This window comes from Drosophila kikkawai, chromosome 3R (genome assembly GCF_030179895.1).
Source record: "Drosophila kikkawai strain 14028-0561.14 chromosome 3R, DkikHiC1v2, whole genome shotgun sequence".
Lineage (NCBI taxonomy): Eukaryota > Metazoa > Arthropoda > Insecta > Diptera > Drosophilidae > Drosophila > Drosophila kikkawai.
Window position 1 is genome coordinate 11,897,756 of NC_091731.1, and position 23,218 is coordinate 11,920,973.

Sequence of the window (23,218 nt, forward strand, 5' to 3'; positions counted from 1 at the left end):
GACTCTACTCCGATAGTCCAGCCCTGGCTGCAGGTACCGAGTTGGCTTTACCTTTGCCTTGGCATGTTTCATCAGCATCGTCATCATCTTGTCACACAGCATCTTTTACATTGCTAAATACACACACCCACACTTGGTCCCATGTCCTCGTTCTCGTCCTTATATCCATCCGCATCCCAATCCCCACTCCGGCTGCCCATCCCCCTCGCCATTTGCTGTTTGTTTTAGTGCCAATGTAGCATAGTTTTATGCATATCCAAGTAGTCCTATGTGCAACGTCTTTGTTATGGCATAACTTCATGTGGGCGGCACTCGGTGTGCATGTAAATGGTTCTGGAGGAGTCTCCGGGGTGCTGGGGACACGAGGCTCCCTCCGTTCCGTAACGTAACTTGCTCCCGGGAAAATTTTAGTTTACCTTTTTCCCCAGCCCATCTGCAAACCCAAAAAAGGTAAGCGTATTTGGCTTAAGATGTGGAAGCATGGTGAACTGAGAGCTTTGTTTCATTTTTCCTAAACATTAATTAATTCTATAAATTATTTTGGTTATGATGATTTATGTTTCTTATTTATATGCAGGGTATTAGATTTTAAGTCACAAGATTGAAAATCATATATATTTTGATCATCATTAAAAGACCAGTCCGGTAGAAAAATATATTTATAAATTTTTCCAAAATTGTAAAAGGGGTTACAAAAATTGTCAAAAAGTAGCTAACATTTTGATTTCTTTATTAGCATAGAAAGAACAAAATTAGGCAAATTTTTCCCATTGAATTTGATGCTTTTTTGGCTTAGTTATAATATTTTTAAACTGTGTAAAAAAATTATCATATAAAAATGTAGATAAATATGCATTTAAAAATTTAAAAAAATTTATAAGGACTTACATCGTTAAAATTATCAAAAATTAGAAAATCCAAATTAATTTAATTCATTTTCCATATAGTTAGTTATAGATTTTTTAATATTTGATTTTCCGAACAATTATCCTAAATAGTTATTTATTTATAATTTATTATACTTTATAAAACTAACACAGAACAACTTTCCAAATTGAATTTAATGGATTAAATTGATTTAAATTGATTTATATATTTTTAATTCAGTATACAACTTTATTAACCTAATAAAAATCGACTTTCCATGTTTATAATTAAATTTTTATATATTTTATATATTTTAGCTTATTACATTTTTAACACCAACATATAAAGTTTACTACTCAGTTATTTTTTTATCTGTAAGAAGAAATTTATTTATTCATGGCGAACTTCCACTTGAAAATGGACTTATGTGGCGTTTTAAGATAATGAAAGACAAAGCAAAGGAAAGAAAATGCATTTTACTTAAATTTCCGACTTTTGATGCTGCGTTACCTATATTTTAACGCTTGTGAATTGTGCAATTACGAAACGCCTGGAAGAACATTAAGCTGTCTTGAAAATCCGTGGCCAGAATGGGTTTCTTGAATGCCCTGGAGCTGCCGGTTTTGCCAACTTTCACTGGCGATGCCAATGCTTAAGCTTGCCGAATGTCTTCAGGTGTCATTAAAAAGGCACTTGCAGCCATTAGACTCGCATTTACCCCCTATCCCGACACACACTGCACAGCAAACAACCTTCGAAAGCCGCCAGTGGCAGCACTTTGCCCAAATCCAATTAACTTGAACTGCAGCCAACACACGCACACCCACCCAGGCCAGGGCAGATCCACACTCGCTCTCTCAAACACCCACGACCCCATAGAAAGTGCTGCAGCAAAGCCCGGCGGGCATTTGTCGGGATAGCTAAGCAACTGCAACAACGTCTACGGATCGGGCCCAGACCCCATGGAAATCCCTCTTTTCACTTGGTACACGGTAAGAAAAAAATATAAAAGAATATTCCTTATCAAATGAAATATTGAGGTGTTATCTCTACATCCTCCTTATTGAACTCACAACAAAATTTTTACATTGAAAAATCCTATAAATATCTTAAGACATTTTTAACATATTTTTTGGTTAAACTAAAAGTTTTCGACCAGTGTCCCCTCCTCCACGCCACCGTTGTCTTCGGCTCTTGTTTGCACTGCAGATATTATAAACATTTTTCGAGCTTTTGCATATTTTAAGGCGGTGCTGCCATTACTCAAGTGAAGCCAAAATGACTTAGGTGACAGCGGCAACAGCAGCAACACGAGCAGCTGCAACAATGGAGCATTACAAATATCCTTTTGAGGCAGCAGTCTTTTGGCTGAGGCCAATGTCGCATAATAAAGCGAGCGGCATTCTTCTTTCAGGGATGCACCAGGCACCAGGCACCAAGCAACTGGCACCCACTCCCACTGTCCCACTCCTGTCTCCGGTTCCCGCTCCAGACAAAGCCTTTCAGTTGAATGAGTGACTGGCCCGGGTGCCGGGTGCCGGGGAATGGGTACGCTGGCCGGCGAACTGGGTCATGTTTACAATTAACTTTTTGGCCCTCAGTGCAGCCTACCACCACTGCCGCCCATTCACACCCATCTGCCTCCATGGGCAGCCACAACCGCAGCCGCAGGATCCGAATCTGCCTCATCCAGCATGCATAAAGGACTCGACTCGGTGTCCGCACTGGCTTAGCGTGTTTTCCGTTTGGCCCTGCTAATGGCTTGTGACCCACAAAAAAAAAAAAACTGTGAAAATATAAATGCATTGCAAAGGGAGAGCCATTCGTATATATCCTTGAATGACTTCTGCCTTCAAAGAGTTCAGAGAGAGTAATGAGAATCGGGCAGCCGCCTTTTCCAACACTATTAAGTGGTAATTTTCATTTGTAATGAGCCTTAACTGCCGCTTCCCGAACCGTGGCCGCTGCTTCAGCTGCCGCTCTCGATGCATTATTCAGGACCTCAAACAATTGCCCTGATTAAAATATCCTTGACGGCTAAGACCCAACCGAGCTCTCTGCCTCGACCGCGGCCCCGAAACCTCGAATCTCGAACCGCCAAACCGCAAAGCTGTCAGCGTCGATTTTAATAAGCCTAATTAATAGCTCGTGGCACAAAGGATATTCTGCATAATGCACTCGAAACTCCATTAAGCGAAATGCAGTGAAGTGAGCAAATCGAGGTTGGCAACTAAAGGGATCCTGTGAAAGAATTGTATTTAAATAAAGGAATCAGGAAGGGTATCCTAGTACCTTCAAGAATTTATAGATGTTTCCTATAAAGAGATCAAAAAGTATTATTTTTTTCAGAGTATTTAATGTTTAAGAATACATTTCACCTTAAGACTTTTGACTGTCATGTGTCGATTAATCCCTAAGCGCTCTCATTATTGGTTGGTCAACTACTAAATGGATTTGCCTAATGACCTGCAATAAATACCAATTCCATTCCTTCCTCACGCCCAGAGTTCTTCCTTCTGCTGGCCTGACATACCCAAAAACTCAATGCATAATTTCAAAGAGTTTGCACCTTTTGTTCGGTTTTCGGTTTGTTTTGTTTTGTTGGGATGTGTTCCGTTTTGTTTACTTTGGGCCCAGTTGGGTTGGCTGTTGGCCTGCTTGGTTGTTTGGTTGTTTGGTTCCTTGCGGATTGGGAACAGGAGCAGGCAACCAGGCTTGAAATTATGCTTCCCTTAATTTGACATGCAGACAAAACCATTTAACACCCCGATGCCTGCATTGTTCGGTCTTTCCACTCTGCGGTCATCGGTATTCGGTCCTCGGGCAAGTTTCTGGTATGGAATATTTAAAGCCGGATAGCCCCGCATAGCCCGGGAATAATAAACAACGAGTTGCAAATGCATATTTGCCGCCCTGCCGCCACCTCCATTGGTGATTAAAAACTCATTAGTACTCAATACTTTTTAGTCTCGCGCGTTTGCAACTCGCTTGGAGCTCTGGAAATTTAGTGGCTTTTGCCTTGTGTGTGCATTGTGTGTTTGGGGCTTTAAGGACTCTTATTTTGCCGGCTTCTAATTAACTTTTATTACACTTTATTGCTGCACAGCATACAGAACCGTTTTCATATTTTAATTATGTTTAAGTGTCATGATTTTTAATTGTAAATTATGGACCAACAAAGAAATACCATAAACCGGCAAACGAGCAGCTAGCTGGAGAAGTGATACCGGGAGACCAAAGCCAGAGAGCGCCCTGCTCAGAGCATTGCTCAGTGTCCACTTCACGGATAGGACAGTCAGTGGCGTCGACAATAGGATGTGATTTATAGGAAAAAATGTCTAAGCTTAAGCTTAAATAAATATTTCTGTTAAAACAATATAAATCGTAATATAAAAAATTATATGGATTATTTATTTTATATAATTTATTGCTATATTTCTGATTTTGATTACCTCAGCACCTAGCTCAACGCCGCCACTGTTACGAGTTAGTTGGCAACCGCAGAACAACAGTCAAACCTCAGACCCAAAATCCGAAATGAAGCCAACGAACGTCAACCCCTCTGGCCACAATTCCCAAGCCTCCACGACTCTCATCTGGGGCTGCTAGCGTACCCCTTCGCATCCCACACCCATGCTATAATTATGCGCTTGAGTGCTTGATTATGATGGCGCTTGCCTGACAACGATGATTACGTAGCCGCTCTGTTGTTTGTTCATTAATAAGTGCAACAAAAACGCGTCGACTACTTCCCTTCCCGTTCTAGCACACCAACACACTCAACCGCATGACACACACTCACATACTGACATCAGCATTTTGCAGTTGTTATGCCCTTTTATGCGGGACTTGTCACTTACACGCAAAATTTAGCAAAAGCTCCTGCGATAGCGAGGTGTTGTAGTTGTCGTGGTACTTGTTCTCGACTCAACCCGCATTGTGCGCCCGTCTGTGTGCCATTTGCCTCAGTGTGCGTGTGTCAAAAGCGCACGTGTGTGTGTGTGTGTGTGTGGTGTGGGTGTGTCTTTGGGAGGGGGACTCTTAGTCGCACTATTCAGTCGCGCTCAAATTGCATATTTTGCAGCTTGATAGCTCATTACGCTGACACTTGATTGTTGCACGTACCCGCCAAAAGGAGCAGGAGCTGGGGCAGAGGCCCGGAGTTTTTCGTTCGGAGATGCTGCATAGCCATAAAGAGCGATGACAGCGTGAGCTCAGGCCCATAAAGGTTCGAAACTTAAAAAATATTAAATCATATATGTATACTTGCCAATAAAAACTCTTCTTCATATTTTGTTTTATATACGAGAGTTTAAATTCTCTAGTTTAAATTTAAAGGATAACGGAAGTTGGAAGCAAAAGACCTACTCGGGCGCCATGTTAATCAAAGAAGCAGAAACCCTTTCGGGCGCTATACAATTCAAAATTGATTTGGAACCATTAAGAATCATTTAAACATAAATATTATAACACTGTTTCAGTCTCATATTTTAGTGTAGAATTTAATATAATCAAATAATAATTTAGACCATTAAATTATTAAAAAATAGAATAGTTTTCCAATCAAAGTTAGTAACTGTTCCCTGTTCTAAAATGAAAACCCCCAATTTAATTTATTTTCGATCTACAGCTCACCTCCAAGGCTGACTTGCCGCAATCTATTACCAAATTTAAGGGCTTAAGTGTTATTACGCACACACGTTCAGACAGGATACTCGCTTTGGCGATGATGACAAGAACCTTTTTCGAAACTTTTCCTGCATTTCCAACGACATTAAAAATCCATTTAGCGCCGAGCTCACTGCAGCCAAGTCAAAAGCAGCAGCAACGACAACAGCAAGTGCGGGAGCTCATCATCGTGGCCCCAACTCTTTGACCCCCCTCAAACACGCCTTGCACGCCAACCGAATTCTGAACCCGCTCCATCCTTTGACAACCCCTCGCTAATAACCCGTTGAGTGTCTGTCGACATTGCTGTTGTCATGCAAGACAACGTCGGGTTTATTGAGTTAGCTGCTCGAAAAGAAATCTGTTAACCGAAAGTGAATGCGGTGAACTAACAAATTGTCCAGGACACTTTGTGCCATCTTGGATAAATGCGTGAATGGGACATTTTGGCGTCAGCAGAAAAAATTCAGGATTTTCGAAGGACCCGGAGGCGACAGCACTGCCGTCACTTATGTAATTAAGCGTTTCGAGAGCCACGCCCATATAGCGAACACTGGTGCTAATGCTTCGCTCGCTGATTAGGCGCAATTAACATGCTGCACACACAGGGACAAAGTTGCCACAAAATCTAGGGAGTGGCAGGACAGTCACAGAAGGATAACTCCCCCATGGCCGTCCCTTTTGCAGTTCACAAAAGCTAATCAAGTGGTTTAATTGGAAAGCAAACTCGGATTTAATTGTCACTCGCATCGATGAAAGAAAGCTCGGTTAATGAAGGCTGCTAGACTTGCCAGTCAGCCGATCTGTAATTCTGTTTAAACTGATTTAATATGGAGACAGTGAGCTCTACATTTTGATATCCTCTTTAATTTTTCTTTTAAACTAAGCATTACTAAAGTGGCTTTAACCAAACACCAGCTAGATTCAGCTTAAGCTATAAATTCTATAAGAATATATATGTATATATTTTATTTTTCCTAAAGATGTACAAACCAAAGTACAAATCAAAACAGGAATCAAATTAAGTAAATTATAAAAGTTCCTCCCTGAGCCAGAACTTTGCTCAAACAGAGCCAATCTCCATTGAAACTCGACCACTATTCCCAGTCAATGTAATGTTCATCTTTAAACACTCGCCATATGCTAATGCATTTTTCACTTAAGGACTGGCTGAGCATTCAGAGAAGCTGACCAGCCAGACGGCGATGGAGCAAGTTGTGAAATCAGAGCTCTCCAAGAAGCCAGCTCGGATTCCCTTTTCCTTTTTAGTTTCTTTTTTTTTTTTTGGCAAAACTTTCCTTCGTACCTGCACTTTGGTCTATCGAATTCCAACGAAATACTAGAGCTGCATTTATTTTGTTTTCAAATACATACAACACAAAGGCCGAATGGGGGAGAAGATAGAGAAGAAAGAGCGCTTACTTTTAAAACTTAATTTATATGCACGCACACACCGACAAATAGACAGGCCAAAGGATTCAACTTACAGAGCAGGGAATTTCGCCAGCACACACAGCAGCCCCCAAAACAGAACGACGAAGTTGCCTCATCCTTGGAGGCACATCCAAAACACCCGCAGTCAGAGCCACACCCAATCCCGCACCCACAACCCATTCACCCTCAAACGCTGGACAGCACTTTGTTATATTTTTCAGCAATTTTCAATTTATTTCAATTTTTCGGCGCTTTTATAGTTTCGCTCGCTCGCATCCTGCCACTGTTTTCTCTGTTGTCGGAGGGTGCGTGACGTGGCTTGTCTTTGCTTAAAAATTTATACTGCGCAGCCAAACAAATTTATGGCTTGACAATACATATAAAAACGGGGTCGCCAGGCTGTCCCCTGACCTCTCGCTGCTTCCCTGCCCTCGATTCCCATGTTAGGTGTCAAAGTTGAGCTCGTAAAGCAGACAAAAAAGCGGGCAATCGCGATTTCGTTGAGTGTATAAGCTGTAAAATACCCGTTAAGAATTAAAATGATTTCCAGATTTAAGGATGTTTGAGGCTTCAAAAAGGGAAATTCTTATGTTAACCTAGTTAAACGTGAAGAAAGTCTTGGTGTTTTATTAAATAACATTTATATAATTATATGTATAATTTTTTCTTATTGGAAAGGCAATCTTATGGTCCATATAACCCCACAAATCCTGAAATCACAAACTATTAAAATACAAAAGCACAAAAACATTTTGTTTAAATTGTAAGGCTTTGAAATATTATACTCTGGCAATGCAATAAAAAAACAAGAAAGGAAGCTAACTTCGGCACGCCGAAGTTTGTATACCCTTGCAGATTGGTTTTGATGTTTATATTATAGATTTAAATGCTGAAAACACATACAAAACAGAGTTTCATTACATTTTACCTATACTTATTCTGTTTACAGTTTGACAGTTACAGTTTTACATTCCCAGCTTTACATTTTCTCTACATTTACCGATCGTTTATATGGCAGCTATATGATATAGTTGTCCGATTTTCATAAAATTTTTACCAAAATTCTGAAATAATAAAAAAAGCTTATATCTAAAAGTAGATAAGAATATGTTGAAAAACAACGAAGTTATAATTTTTTTCCTATTCATTTGCCGATCGTTCCTATGGCAGCTATAAGATATGGTCGTCCGATTTTCATAAAATTTTTACCAAAATTCTGAAATAATATAAAATGGCTATGTCTCAAAAATGATGCAAAAATATTGAAAAACAGCAAAGTTATAATTTTTTTTCTAAAAATTTATCGTACATTTGTATGGGAGCCATATGATATAGTCGTCCGATCCGGCCCGTTCCGACATATATAGCAGTGAGAGTATATAGAAGACTATATGCAAAGATTCATTCAGATAGCTTTAAAACTGAGGGACTAGTTTGCGTAGAAACGGACAGACGGACGGACGGACAGACGGACAGACGGACAGACGGACAGACGGACGGACAGACGGACAGACGGACAGACGGACATGGCTAGATCGACTCGGCTGTTGATGCTGATCAAGAATATATATGTATACTTTATAGGGTCAAAAACGTCACTGCGTTGCAAACTTCTGACTGAAATTATAATACCCTGCAAGGGTATAAAAACCAAAGTGATGTATTTAAAGTGGCCTGAAAAAAGTGCAGAGTGAACAGTGAAGTTTCCCAAGGCGAATATAAATATTGGTCAAACATTCACTTGACTCATGAGTGTACTACAGTGGGGTCCGTTTTGGGATCTTGGGTCTCAGAGCCTCCGCCCGAAGAATGTTTGGCTACGCTGCTTTGCATAATTTGATTTACGGAATACAGCTTTCAATGCTGCTTGAATATTCAGAACGCGTCCGACTATGGCTCATTATATTGGTTGTGCGCACAATTAGTGGCCGGCGGAATCAAATAAATTATCATAATAAGGCGACAAATATTTGCTGGCAGTGCAGCCGGCACAAATTGGATTGCAGAAAGAACTGAATTATATTTACTTGATCCGAGGACGAGCAGCGTCCTGCTCCTCCTCATCATCAGGAATGCAACAATAAATCCTGCTCTCGCGCCGACAGCAGCAGTGACACCAAAGCAAAGAGGCAAACTCATTACAAATTGCTGCATTAATTTCAACTCGAACGGGAGGAGTTCCGCTGGAGAAAAGGTGCAAGGCAGACGGGCAGCCACTCGAGCTGCAGTTGTGTTCAAGGAAAATGCAATTAAAAGGCGAAGGGCACTGGGACGCAGGACTCGTAATTCAATAAGGAATAGGAGGACAGGATTGCACAATACAAAGGCTTGGCAAGCGACTTGAAGGAGATTGAAATTAAGTGCCGAAAGAACGAATTTACAGAGAAGAAATGCCAGCAAGATTGGACAACAATTGTTACGCAATTAGAGCTTTAACCTATGAAACTAATATTCTTCCCACAATGTATTTCCTTTAAATATATATTCGAAGTTCAGTAAACAAATATTAAATTGATTTCCCAACAAAAAGAAGTGTTTATTTATGTGTACAACAAAACATGGTCAAGAAAAAATTCTATTTAAAAAAAAGACAAAAATTGAAAGCAGTTACGAAAAGGGAGCGACAACCTTGGCCAGCCAAAGGGTTAAGGCGACGGACAGCTGTTTCCGCTGATTAATTGCCCAAACGCAAGACATGCAAATTAAATTAGCCAATAAACGGCGGGCGGCCCGGTAAGGGCCAAAACGAAGCGAAACGAAACAGAACGATCCCGGCCAAAACCGTGAAAGTGCCAACTTAGAAATTTCACGTCGCTTTTTTTGCCTTCGCTTTATTTTATGTTATTCTTTGTTCCTGGCAAAAGGTTACACAGCATTAAAAACAAATGAAGCCCTAATGGACTTCGAATGCAGTCAAGGGAAAGGATAGCAGCAACGGCATCAGCGGACACGGAAGGAACCCAGGACAAGGTCTGTGTGTTGTAGAGGCCGGTGTTGAGCCAGTTCTGCCACGGGGCAGGCACAAATAATTGGCTTAATTTTTAATTGACGCGAAATTAATAGCCTTTGCCAGGAGCCGGGAATTGAGGCAAGGCGGTGAAATTGAGGCACACGGACGGACACTTGAGTCCTCAGCGCCATGATAAATGAAAGCAGCGAAGGTCCTGCCAAAGTTTTGACCCAGAGTTTCAAAGGAAAATACTCTAACCAGTGGGGATGGCAAATATTATCTATATTCTATTAAAATATATATTTTATATCTTAAAATATTAAAATAATCTAAAATGTATTATCAAGCTATTTTCTACAATCATAAAAATAGAAATGAATAAGAAAATATAAATTCCCATTTTTAAACTTAGTTTCAAGCATTTAAATAATTTAGCAAAAGTTTTAATACGAGTATGGGAAGTAGTCTTAAACTCCGTAAGCTCACATATAATTCCTTCCATTCAATCACCTCAAAATGTTTCCCAAAGAGCCACTTTTCCTTCTTGCAAAGTTAGTTTTCGAAAACTTCAAGCAAATATCTTCGCAAAGCAGCCCTTGGAAAATAAAATACAAATTTAATTTCGAAAGTGTAAACTTGTTGTCAGAATGGTTATACCCGAGCCGGGAACTCCATGTATTTTGTTTAAAAATTGAAAAACTTGGCTCGAAGTTGGAACGAGCCAGTTCAAACTAAAGTTAAGTTGATTTTGGCTCATTAGCGTTTTGGTCAAAATTATTAATAGCAAGGAGGCAACCGCCACCCTTCGTGCCTACTCCCTGGCAGGAGTGCAATTAAGCAGCTGTTAAATTTAATTAAGCGCCAGTTTGCCAGGATCCTGCACCTCCCCTTCCGCCCCCTGCAAGCCTTTGGCACGTTTTCCTTAGCCTTAATCACGACCCACGCTAATCAGCATACATGTTTGGTTGTGTGTGCAGGTGTGTGAGCCAAGGTGTGCCTGTAGGTAGGTGTCTGTTAGTTAGTTAGTCCGTCTGTGTGTTGGGATAAACTTTTCAACTTTTGCGCGGCGCAAATGTTAAGCGTGAAACTTTTGCCCCTCAACAACTTCGACATGAAAAGGGAAAAGGCTAGGGAAAAGGACATGAGAAACGGGCCGGAGCTCAGGTCTCTCAAAAAAAGTTTTCGCATAACGGAAACGGAAATACACGTCAAGTGTGTGGACAGGTGGGCCAGCCGGTCTGCCTGTCTGTCTGTCTGTGCGAAACAAGGCGAAACAACTATTTATTTAACTGCCAACATTTTCGGCCGCCTCATCAAGAATCATAATAAAAACAGACTTCTAGGCGCAAAGTTTAATTAGCCGCTGCTGCAGATTTATTTGGGTTACTGGCTAAAATATTAGAAAATTTATTGGACTGTACAGATTACAGCAAAGGTTGTGATTATGCCTGAGGAAATGCGCAAAAGTGATTAATGTCGTTTAAGTGTTTGCAGAAGTTTGTTTTCCTTGCCTCAAAGGAGATTATTTAAAATAACCATTTAGTTTTATTACTTGAGTAAAATCCAAAATATTTTTTATTAAATATCAAAGGCAGATCCTGATTTTTTCTAAATTTTTCAGCTGTTTTCTCGGTTTTCCAGCCTCCTCCCTTTTGAGTGAATTTATGTGATTGTTCAACACGATTTCATTTTCAGTTTGCTAAAAGCCAAGGCCCGAATAGATTTCCTATCCCTAATGTATTTCCATCCCCCGCTCTACACTCACATATATTACCTTTGCCCACACCCCCTTGGCCACGCCCCTTTATCACGCCCTAATGTGTAAATTGCTACGCCCGCTAATGCATTTATCCTTGACAAGCGACAAGAAAGAAGAGTACAAATAAAGGATATCCCCCGAAAAAAAACGTACGGGGAAAAGGAAATACGAAATCAGCAGCAGCAGCAGCAAGAGCCACTTAAATATATAGTTGATATATTTTACATACACGAAATTGGTTTTTAACTGTATCCCGAGGACAGGCAGACAACCGCAAAGAGCGAGGTGGAAGTGGGAGGGTCTGGGCGGTAAGCAGTGGGCGGTAGGCGGAGTAAATAAGCACAGAAAAAAAAAGGTTAACATGAAAACAAAAATATATATTCCTAATTCAAAAGCCTAAACAAACTATTAATAGTTTCTAAAAAAAAATATATAAAAACAATTGTAAATGAGAATATTTAAATGAAAATCAAAATCATTTAAGGTCAACTAGATCTTAAAGTCGTGTATTTTTTCCAGTGTAAGGATTGGGCCAGGCAAACTGAGCCTCTTGAAGCGGCTGAGCAATTTCATTTTACAACCACTCGTTGTACTTATTCCTCTTTTTTTTTGTGCCCTTGCATTGCGCCATTTAATGTAAATCGTAAATTTAAAATGTCATGTAAAATGGTGGGCGGCTAGGCAGAGGGCCAGGGTGTGCCGATGGGGGCGTGGCACCAGCACTTGACAGCGCCGGGGCCTCCACTTAAGCGACAAAAAACACCGAAAGACAAAGGCACAGAAAAAAAGTGCAAGTGGAGACGGCCAAGGAGCGCAGTGAAAAATGTTATTAAAAGCAGTCGACTCTGATTGTCCTGGCAGCAGGACAATGCCATGGAGAAGTGTCTTCAATCAAGCGGGTGTTCCAGCCGTAAAATCTCTTCAAAATGTTTTTATTATCTTCATAAATTTGTAAATTGTAGTTTAAGTTGCAAGTTGAAATTATTTACAACAAAAATATTAATATAAAAGTTTAATATAAGTTTGAATAACTTAAGTTCCATTCCCTATAAATCTATAAAACTAATTTCAATCTCTTATCCTAGATCCCGGTGATTATGCATTGCAGAACATTTAACTATATACTTGGCTGTCTTAGGTAGGGGAACCGAAAAGGGGCGTGTCGCCCTTGCTAAGCTTTTTCGCCTTTAATAGAATTTTTATGAACTTAAGTAAAGTCGTGTCCAAATCCCACGCAGATTACACACGCACACACAGCCTGGATGCGTCGTCCAGAGAGATGAGAGACTTTCTGACTTACGCAACAGCAAAAAGCTTTCAAAAAGGCTAAGACTTCCCATCGAGAGGGGGAGGGAGTGGTCTTAGGGGCCAAAAGTAGGAGTGGCAGGACGAGTGCGAGTGCGTAAAATGGCAGTTAATCGTGACCACGTACCAGGACTATTAATAAAAGCGTCTTTAGACCTACATTTTGTGGACATTTCGTTGCCATTTCGACTGCACAACAATGAAGCCGGCGAAGAAGCAGAACTTTGGCGCATCATTAATTTCACGCAGTGTACAACTGTCGAGCCTTTCCCCCCCGGTCCACACCACATAGACACAAGCCATGTGCAGCTAAAAAAAAAAAACAGCTATATATGTATATATATTGGGGAGAAAACTGGCAAAAGGCAAACTTAATAACAACAAAATGGCCTTTGTGGCCTCATCTTGGTCCTGGGGTCACTCACACTGGCAAACACACATGCCTTTTGCCAGCGGCAGGAATTTTGTAATTTATCATTGCACAAATACAAAAACAAAACAAAAACAAAGACAAATACAAATACATTTACTGCCACATATGTCTGTCTCTGCAGCCGATTTGTTCTTGTGCGAAATGAACTTTTCAGTCGAAAGGGACCCTCGACTTAACTATTTAAACCCGCCAATGGCCTCCACAAATCAGGCTTACAAGGACATGAAGATTAACTCGAATAATGCAATTTGTATTGCAAAGAACCATTTTTAAAGATTTATAATAATTTTCTGGAAAGCCTTATAAACCTCAGGCTTCAAGGTATATGGATAGGGATATGTAGAGACCCTAAACAAATTTATAAATATATTTTTAAATACCTTAACTCTTTCATAAATACAAAACTAAACCCCTGAGACACACACACGGGTTAATATGCAGCCGAAAAAACCTAACAATCATTCAAAACTGGCTCACAAATAGCCGGCAGCCCTACCCAAAAAACATTTCGAATACAAACAAAGAGTTACTTTCAAATTAAATAAATAACCAAACTGAAAATGAACAAGCCACCCCGCTGCGGTTTTTGCCACCCACACAACTACATGTTCAGCTAAACCCTTTCGGCACATCAAAGTCATTCGCACATCGACCACGCCCCGTAAAAAACTCTAATTGACGTGCCTTTGGTCAAATGTAGCAATTCTCTGGTTTTGGTATATATTCTTTCCTGTCACGCCGCCGGACACGGGGACACACGAGTGCATTTCGAGAGTGTTTTGGGTGCACTATGAGAAATGTAATTAAACTTTTAGTAAATAATTTGAAATATATTTTCATATTATATTAGTCTTTTATAAACTAAATACAAATATTATTGTTTGCAGACTTGCCTGACATGATAATCAATCTTAAATAAAGTATTGTTAGCTTAGCCACATTTTTCTTAGTGTTTAAGTCCGCACGAGTGTGTATTGGTTAGTTGGTTGGCCAAACTTAGCATCGCACGTGCTTCTCCCAATGGCCATTTGGACATTCCAAACTCGCCCAGCTCAAGTCAATCTTGGCCTGGCCCTTTTGCTGGCTGCTTGCTGGATGCAATCCCCGCTGCATTTCCTTTGCGGCAGCTTAGTTTATGGTTTTGATTTCCGTTGCGCAACTCGTTTTTTAATTAGCTGCCGGGGCCCCATTTCACTCTCGGTTTCACCCCCTTTTGGCTGGTCTCTTCTGCTTGCGGTGTAATTGACCGTGTAAACTGGGCTTAAGTCACTTAACAGTCGCTTAACACATGCAGCTTGAAAGAGGAAAAAAGGACCTCTGGTCGTGACCCGAAAATCTTCTCGATTCCCCTTTTTTTCTCGACGAGGTGACGTTGGTCCGGGTTGGCTGGACGATTTGCATATTGTTTTGTGCTTTGGTGAACTTTAGCTCGTGCCCGAAAATGTGTTGCATACTTTGCGGCTTTATGCAAATGTCACAACAGTGAACACTCGCTAATAAAGAATTCTTTACGGGAAAATATTTAAAGAAAAACATGTAAACCTAGTTGTAAGATTAAAACATGAGAATGTTGCTTAAATTTTCATGACTTCTTCTAGATAAGTGAAAAAAGGTCATGTTTTCACATCTGAACTCCACTGTAATAGGACTTTTATAGAGAATACAGGACCCGGGACAAGTTTGCCGCTCTGCATGGCAAACAAATAGAAATTAACATGACATACTTTGCCCGGTTCTCAGCTCCGCAGCTCAGCTGGTGTCGGGAGTGGATTCGGTTCCACGAAAGCCGTTGCTGATGTTGATGATGATGGAGAAGGCCATGGAGCAGGAGCCCAAGATGTTCCTCAGGAGGTGGGGCTGAAGGTGGAGGAAGCAAGGGAACGGCTGCTCGGTTCCTTGAGCTACGCATGTGACGCGGCAGCGGCAACAATAAGGACAGCGACAAACATGCACAGCGGGGCATGGCCCGTAGAAAATATGAAAAATGTAAAACAAAAATCTGGCAAAAACTTTTCTAATTTAAAACTGCCAACAAAAAAGAGAGAATGCCAAAAAATAAAATAAAGTACGGCAACGAAACTCAGTAAACGACATTAAGATAGAGGGTTGGGTGGCAGCCTGAAATCCTTAAGCAAATCTTAATAATATCTGGATCACACTGTAACTTGGAAGGGTATTATAGAAATTGGTTGTAGTACAAATTTATTAAGCTTAAAAATAAATATTGAAAATTTTAATTTAAATTTAAAATGCATAAAATCAGTCTATGGGATTTCTGTAAGATGAAAGTGTACAAATTATTTTCAAATATTGCCTATGATTATTACATTAAATTTTACATTTTATTTATACACTAATTTAACATGTATTTATACGAATATATTTTTTTCCCTACTAAAGCTTTCTTATATTTTCCATAAATACCAAAATAGTATAATCACCTTATACTTAGAGTATTTTCCTTCGACACAGAGAATGTCAAAGTACCTCATTTTTTTCCCTGCCGTTTTCCATCATCAACACGCTTTATATAATGTTATCCTGCTCCTCTGCCAGTCAAAGTGCTTACCAAATTATGTCTGTTGACAGTGCTGAAGTGAAAGTCCTTTGCCGGCAGGACCTGCACATGTTGATGAATGCGTGGCCAAGAGACTTCAACTTTCTAATTTAATGCGGCACCGAGTGAGAGACAAAGGCCAAAGAGGCGGCGGCGGCAGGGAGAGGGACAAATAAATGATACTGCAAATTATTTAGGCAGCCAACGTGGCGTATGCGCAATGTCTGTTTGACATAGCAAATGCGAAGTTCCTTCCATATTGTTGGTCTTTTCGAAAGAAAACGTTTTATTTCCCCGCAAAACTTTGAAAAGTCATCTCTTAATTGAAAATTAACAGCGCCAGAACAGATGTCATTGTGGCTGAGCCCGAGATAGCAGCAACTGGAAAGTGTTCTTACACATTAAATCATAAAAGTGGGCCAAAGTTCATAATTTAAACTTTAAAGATGATTTTTCATTTATTTTGTGAATTTTCTTTAATTGCTAATCTGGTTTTACAATCAGTATTGCCGAGTGATAAACACTTAAACATATGAAATCGTTGCGATATTCCGCGCGGAGACGATTGATTCGATTGAAATCCATAAAAACTGTTCCTCGGAAGCATTGTTAACTTGTGCAGGCCAGGGAGCATCCTGGCAGAGGACCCCGGGACCCCAATTAAGTCAGGACCTGACGGACGATATCCGGCGGCAGCATGAAATTGTTTTTGCGCAGGGGAATCTCGCTCAGCTGGCGGTCGATGGGGGAGCGGGTGTCGTAGAGCGAGGGCGACTGGCAAATGATGGCCAGGGTCCCGAACACACAGGACAGCGTGAAGAGCCAGAGGAAGAAGCGATCCAGGACCATCGAAACGAACTTCCAATCCTCGACAATCTGGGAGGCGAGGCAATAAAAAATAGATTCTTAATATCATTCGCTGTATCATTTTTGCGGCTGAACGAAATTGGTTTTATACACGTTTTTTTTCGGGGGGCTAATAAAATATGGCCCTGCGGCTGGCTCTCAATAAACTTGAATCGCAATAAAAATATAAAGTTATGATTTAATATTTTACAATTGTTTGCTGCACATTTGGGACTTGGCTCCATCCAATGCATTCAAGTCGAAGTTAAGGGCAATAAACAATAATAAAAAAAAGGAGGCGAAAGACCCCCGACAGACGCCGAAAATATGGCAATGTAAACAATAACAACGCCAAGGACTCGCCTCTCCTCTGCTCAAGGAGGAGACGCGGTCACGCGTCAATAAAAATGGGCAACAAAAATAAGCACGGCTCGGAGGAGGCACGCAGCGGCCTCTGGGTACCCACCTCGTTATCCTTGTCGGCATCCTTGATATGCTGCGCAATAAATCTGACCGCACGCAACGCCTGCAGCACTTCGGGTGTTAAGTTGCGCGGTATCACATTGTCAGAATCTGTCAAGTTTCCGCCATGAAATTGCGAAAAATTGAAATAAAATATTGGAATAATAAATAAATGCGAGACTCGAGAAAATTCCTCCCCATCGGCCATACATGTATGTACGTATGTATATACATATATCATGTGTGCATCTACGCTTTTATGGGTAGACAAATATTTTGGCCTTTGCCAGGACGCAAATTAACGCCTCAAGCCAATAGGGCAACGAAGCTGAATTGTGCTTGGGAAAGATAATTTATAGGCTGTCCAGAATATTATACAATATTGGTGCTTAAAGATATGGAAGAACCTTTAAAAATATGGCAAGCGTTTGTTTAATTATTGCAAAGCTAGCATGATTATAAATAAATATACCTTAAGAGAGCTAAGCTTTATGAATTATTTCATTTATTGTATAGTTCTTATTTAAAAAATTGTTTTAAAATGGTTTAGTTAGCTAAGAAAGATTTAAAATTACTATTTAAAAAGAATTCAGTTAAAGAAACCTATAAAAAAATGTATAAAATGTAAGTAAAATCACTTTTTACTTCTCTAAAATAAATAACAAAATTATCAATTTCTATATTATGATATTACCCTAAAGAAGTCCATTTATATAATTTTAAAAATAAGTGCATGATTAAAGTTAAATATAAATATTCTAAAATAAGCATAAATTAATTATTCATTATATTTGACATTATATTATTATATTATAAACTTGAAATTATGTTTTATGAGGATATATAGATAGATAGATAGATATCCTTTATTCCAAGGGACTGATTTCTAGAAATAATAAGTAAACAAATAAACATTAAATTTTAAGTAAATGAAAACTAGTTTAAATTTACCGACAAATCAAGCTACTTTTTATTTAATTTGTTTATCGAAGCAGTTTCTCTTTTTATTATTATTTTATGTAGTATAAAAAATGCATAAAAACATCTCTGTTCCATTTTCAGCGCGCTTTTCATTGCGCTTGGCTTGTTTTATGATCTCCTACAAAATAATCGTGGAAGCAGGGGCGTAAATTCAAAGAATCAAGCTCTCCCACCCCCTTTTAGTATTGGCTAACCGCGACCCTGCTTGATTTTGGACCGCGTAAGCGTTATTTGTCATCAAAGCGCCGCTTCATCCCATGGAATATTTTCTCCCATTTTATTACATTATTTGCCATGTGTTTTTTCTATTTTTTTTCTTATTCGGCAGTGTTATATTTGATTTCAATTTGAGGCTGCCGGGCATGCAAAATATTTGTGTGTTTTATGGTTAGATTTCGCGCACTCACCCACAGAGTTCTGCATGCCATTATCGTAAGCGCCGTCCTGACTGTCCTTAAACTCGCTGGGAAAATCGCTGATGCTGTCGCTAAGGGGAAAAACCAAGGCCAGCACAAAAAGAAAAAGCGGAAGAGCGGCAAAAGTCAAGTGTTTACATTCAATTTCGAGATATGCCACTTACCGCACATCGATCTCGTTTGTGTATCCATTGCTGGGCGTGGAGTCGTCGTAGTCGGGCAGGGTGTACTGAGTCCGACGCATCATCATCAGCTTGGGCATGAAGTGCAGGAAAAGCTTCCTTACCAGTGGCGACATGTTGTGCGTGGAGGGAGATCTGTGCCGAGGGGCAATTATCACCTGCTCTTACCCGTCTCCTCCCCAGGCATACTTATGCATATGCCCCCGAATCGGAACTCACCTGAAGTGGATATTCAGCACACAGACCGTTGTCCAGACGGACAGCGAGACGAGTATCATGGTAAAGAGCAGATACTTGCCCAGCAGGGGCACCGCCAACGAGGTGGGCGGGATAATTTCGGCCAGAAGCAGGAAAAACACGGTCAACGACACGAGTATTGAAATACATAACGTAACCTGTCAACGAAATGTTTACACAATTTCCTCTTCTCGACATCCCTCGGCTATTTAGTGGCTGCCACTCGATCCAACGGAACACGAACGAACCATCAAACAATCAAACCAACAATCAACCAACAACGACAGTGAACACAGAACAAACAACCAAATTAAAAACACAATCAACATAATTTGTTCAATTAATTTAGCCCATTGCATTGCAATTACTTGTACAGAAATTATGAATGGCAGCGGCAAGGAATTTCCACAGATTGCCAATGCCTACCACCGGCCACAAAATAAATGTGAATAAATACTAAATAAAATCGGCAACAATTTGTTACAAAATTAACAAAAGGATATATGTACCAAAGGACCGCAACGCGTATGCTGTGACCAAGCTTAGAACCCACAACTATCACACTCGCGAACACACAATCTACGGGATGAATAACCTGGACCTCTTCCCACAGCAATCAATCAATCATTCCAAGTTTAGACGAAAACAATCAACACACGACCAAAAAAAAAAACGTAAAGCAACAAAGCGCATGTAACTACGTTTACATGAAAACTTTACTGCGTGTAACGTGATATATAGTATGTGTCGATAACAAAAAAATTGGGTATTTTGTATCAATTATGTAGCTTTTTGGGAAAACTTTTCAAGCAAATAGGTTCTGACATTATGACACTTTCATGTTAGGCCTGACGGATTATAATTTCCAAGTTACTGCCTTTGGTTTTTATTAAACAAAAAAGAAGACTGAAGACTGTCACACACGAATCATGTGTGATTTTAAATCTGCTTCTTAGGCTTATAACCAAGCATTGTTTTAACAGGAATGTTATCACAAAAAAATATCTGATATTTTATTTTTACTTTATTCATTTTAAATTAATAATTAAATTTACTGCTAAAAATTGCTGCTACTGATAAAGGTCATAATTCAAAATGAATTCCCTGAAGTATTGTCTACAAATATCTATGATGTAAAAAGAAAATTTCCCTTCAAGGTAAGTTATTCAAACTTTGGCTGATTAATTGCAAATTTTACTTAGACGCTTTTTAGTCAAAAATAATTATTTTACTAACAAGAGCTTAAGCACAATTAATGCTTACAATTTAATCAATCCTGAAGCACTAACCCTTATAGACTGAATTTGTTTTGAGCCCCAAAGGATCCCCTTAAGTATGTGCATTCAATGCCATATTATATCTCTGTATGACTGAGTAAATATCGGATTCAAACATCATTATCTGGTGGTGGAGCATTTACTGTTACTTGAGCAAACGAGCGATACGAATGAACGAACATACACTAAGGCAACGACAAATGGAATATAACAACAAACTGCACGAGTCCAGTACGTGTGTGAGTGTATTTGTAGGTGTTGGGTGGTTGTGTGAGTGTAGGTGTACAGGTGTTCAGGTGTGCCTGTGCCGAATGCAAGTGTCCTATATATGTATGTATGTGTGTGACTCGGTGTGAGTGTGAGTGCGCTGCTCAATTACAAGATACGCGGCGATATGGAATAATTTTGCGTGTGGCTTTTTGGCAATTTGAATTCGATTCGATTCGGTTCGATGTCGATATCGATTGGGCATTGGTATGCATTCGATGAGAATTTACGTTATGAGATTTCACTACTCAGGACAGCACAAATGATATTCAACGCAAAATGGTTCTGAGATATATAATTTATTATATATATACGGATCGTAAATATATGTGTGCTGCTTTAAGGAATGCAGAGAGCGACGCTGCTGCGAGTTCAGAGCTGATATTTGGATGGTTATATAGAATAGGCTACATAGCATTATGTTATTATCTATTAGTTTAAAAATTTTAGCATAAAATAGAGAAAGTTAGAGTTTGGAAAGAGCAGGAAGTGCAAGTTGAGCTCTTCTCAGGAAAGTTTTAGTTTTCTAATTTGTTCTTTTGGAATATTTGTTTGTTGAAAGCCAATTTACAATTTCGGTTGTGTTTCGAGTCTAGAGTGCAAGAGCTCAGCTTTAGGATAGCAGACTTGAAAGATTAAGGAGTGATAGTTAAAGTAACTGAAAGGAGTTTGAATTTGGTGCATATGAGTTAGACAGCTTAGCTAACGTTTAGAGGTATAATGTTGAGGTTTTGTTTTTCACAGTGTAGAGGTAGTTGACAAAAAAGGAGTTTAGTGATAAACAAAATGATTTGAGTAAGAGTATTTTTGTGGCAACAATTTAAAACATAAAATTTCACTACTTTAACTTAAAATATATATATTTAAAAAATTGGTAGAGGAAATATAACTACAAAACATATATACAAAAAGGTTGCATTTTAAATTTGAAGTGCAAGGAATATCAAAATCTAAATAAAACCATGCCCGAGCATTAAATCAAGAAAAAGGATATGCTCCTGAGATCCTCTTTCGTTACCTTCTCGCCCGAATCGCTGGGCAAATAAAACACCAACACCGTGAGAAAAGTCAAAGCCACACAGGGCACTATCAAGTTGACCGTATAGAATAAGGTCTTACGACGCATGGTCAACTTAAATGTTATGTCTAAGTATAGAAAATAGATATACATTATAAATTAAATTAAATATCAAGCAAACTCACCTGAAAAGGGCTCTAGAGTGTCGGGATAATACTCTTCATTTTTGGTAGCAGGCACTTCCAAAATGTCCCATTCCACAGACAAATAAAACTCGGTTAGATCGATGCCCACTTGAACCAGGTTGCTTCCGGGGACCTAAAAAATGAAACAAACATTATCCAATTCTTAATTTTATATAGGAATCTCATTCCAACCTGATCCAAATGTTTTAAATCCACCTGAGCGCCATTGTAGGTCCAGGAACCGAATTTCATAAAGCAAATTTGCTCATCGTAGGGAAAGTACTCCACATTCATTTCACATGAAGACTTGTAAATAGCTGGTGGCTCCCAAAAGACTTCCCCGGTATACTTGAGTGTGGCTTTGGTCATCAGAGTTACCTACAAAAATGTTTAAAAATAAGTTAAATACAAATAAAACTGAACCGAAACCAGACTTACCTCGTAGTTGCCATCCCAATTATTATAAAGCACAATATCCGGAACCCATATGTGCTCAGAGGGCACATACAGCTGTTCGACTCCTCCGTATTCCTCGGGATCCCATCGTAACTTGTAGTCAAACCATCTCTGCTTCACCCACAGATTTGTGGTCATCACCTGGTTCTTCAGATTCACCTCAATCAACTGAGACAGCTTCAGACCCAGCCAAACGGTCAGGGTCTCCGTGTTGTTGACCACGGGCCGTATCAAGCGATTATAGTTGCTTAGCAAATCATCATAGAGACGTTTGGTGTCCGGGTTAGCCTCAAAGCTGATGGGAGCTATACAAAACAAAGGAGATTTGGTGAGAAATGTGTCCAAGAAATATCCCAAACAAATAGTAAATTTCCCAAAACAAACTTCTGCGCCGACGCTGCTCTGGCTCTCTTCGTGGGCGCAGCTTCCTGACATCTGTCAGATATTCGGGATACAGCATCAGGGTATCGGAATTTTCACAATTTTTTTTTTCTCGCTCGGTAGACAATAATACAATGCTTACCCGTGGAGTTTGCCAAAGGAACGAGTAGAAAAACACACAACAAACTCCAGTGCCACATTTTGTGGCAGTTTTTCTAGTTATTTACTAGTTTAATTTGCTATAAATTAATGTATTCCTTGCAACTTAAAGCATTGTTAGTGCGGTTTGTTTTTTGGAAGAACCTCACGGTCAGAGAGTTTACTGGGAACTGAGTTGTGCCTTTTTGACAGATGTCCTGGCAGAGATGCTCGATGGCGGATCCTAGATTTATCGACCTTCAACCGCTTAATTTGAAATTAAATGGGTTTTTAACTAAGAAATATAATGGATTGCCTAATAAAGTTAATAAAGAACTTCGTTAGCCAAGTGAAGTCCGAAAAAGTATACAAATATCATTCATAAAAATTAGCTTTTAC

At 39.6% G+C, this 23,218-nt stretch overlaps 1 protein-coding gene across 1 annotated transcript; it reads right to left on the reverse strand.

Moving 5' to 3' along the window:
- Positions 1-16,446: 16,446 nt before the first annotated feature.
- On the reverse strand, positions 16,447-22,995 carry nAChRbeta2 (nicotinic acetylcholine receptor beta2). The gene is made up of 10 exons (XM_017164708.3): positions 22,824-22,995; positions 22,283-22,605; positions 22,037-22,222; positions 21,845-21,977; positions 21,660-21,787; positions 19,080-19,255; positions 18,843-18,995; positions 18,670-18,749; positions 17,286-17,392; positions 16,447-16,849 (listed from the first exon to the last, which is right to left on the reverse strand). Exons 1-10 carry the CDS (start codon positions 22,879-22,881, stop codon positions 16,634-16,636), a joined length of 1,560 nt encoding a protein of 519 aa, XP_017020197.1. The 5' UTR covers positions 22,882-22,995; the 3' UTR covers positions 16,447-16,633.
- Between the last annotated feature and the right edge of the window lie 223 nt (positions 22,996-23,218).

Bases quoted from the DNA above. Each gene is read 5' to 3' on its own strand.
- nAChRbeta2 (XM_017164708.3), bottom strand. From the start codon at position 22,881: ATGTGGCACTGGAGTTTGTTGTGTGTTTTTCTACTCGTTCCTTTGGCA. The intron at 21,788-21,844 runs GTGAGTTTGCTT...TTCTATACTTAG, and splicing joins CACTCTAGAGCCCTTTTCAG to ACATAACATTTAAGTTGACC. The intron at 17,393-18,669 runs GTGAGTGCGCGA...GAAACTTGACAG, and splicing joins TGGCATGCAGAACTCTGTGG to ATTCTGACAATGTGATACCG.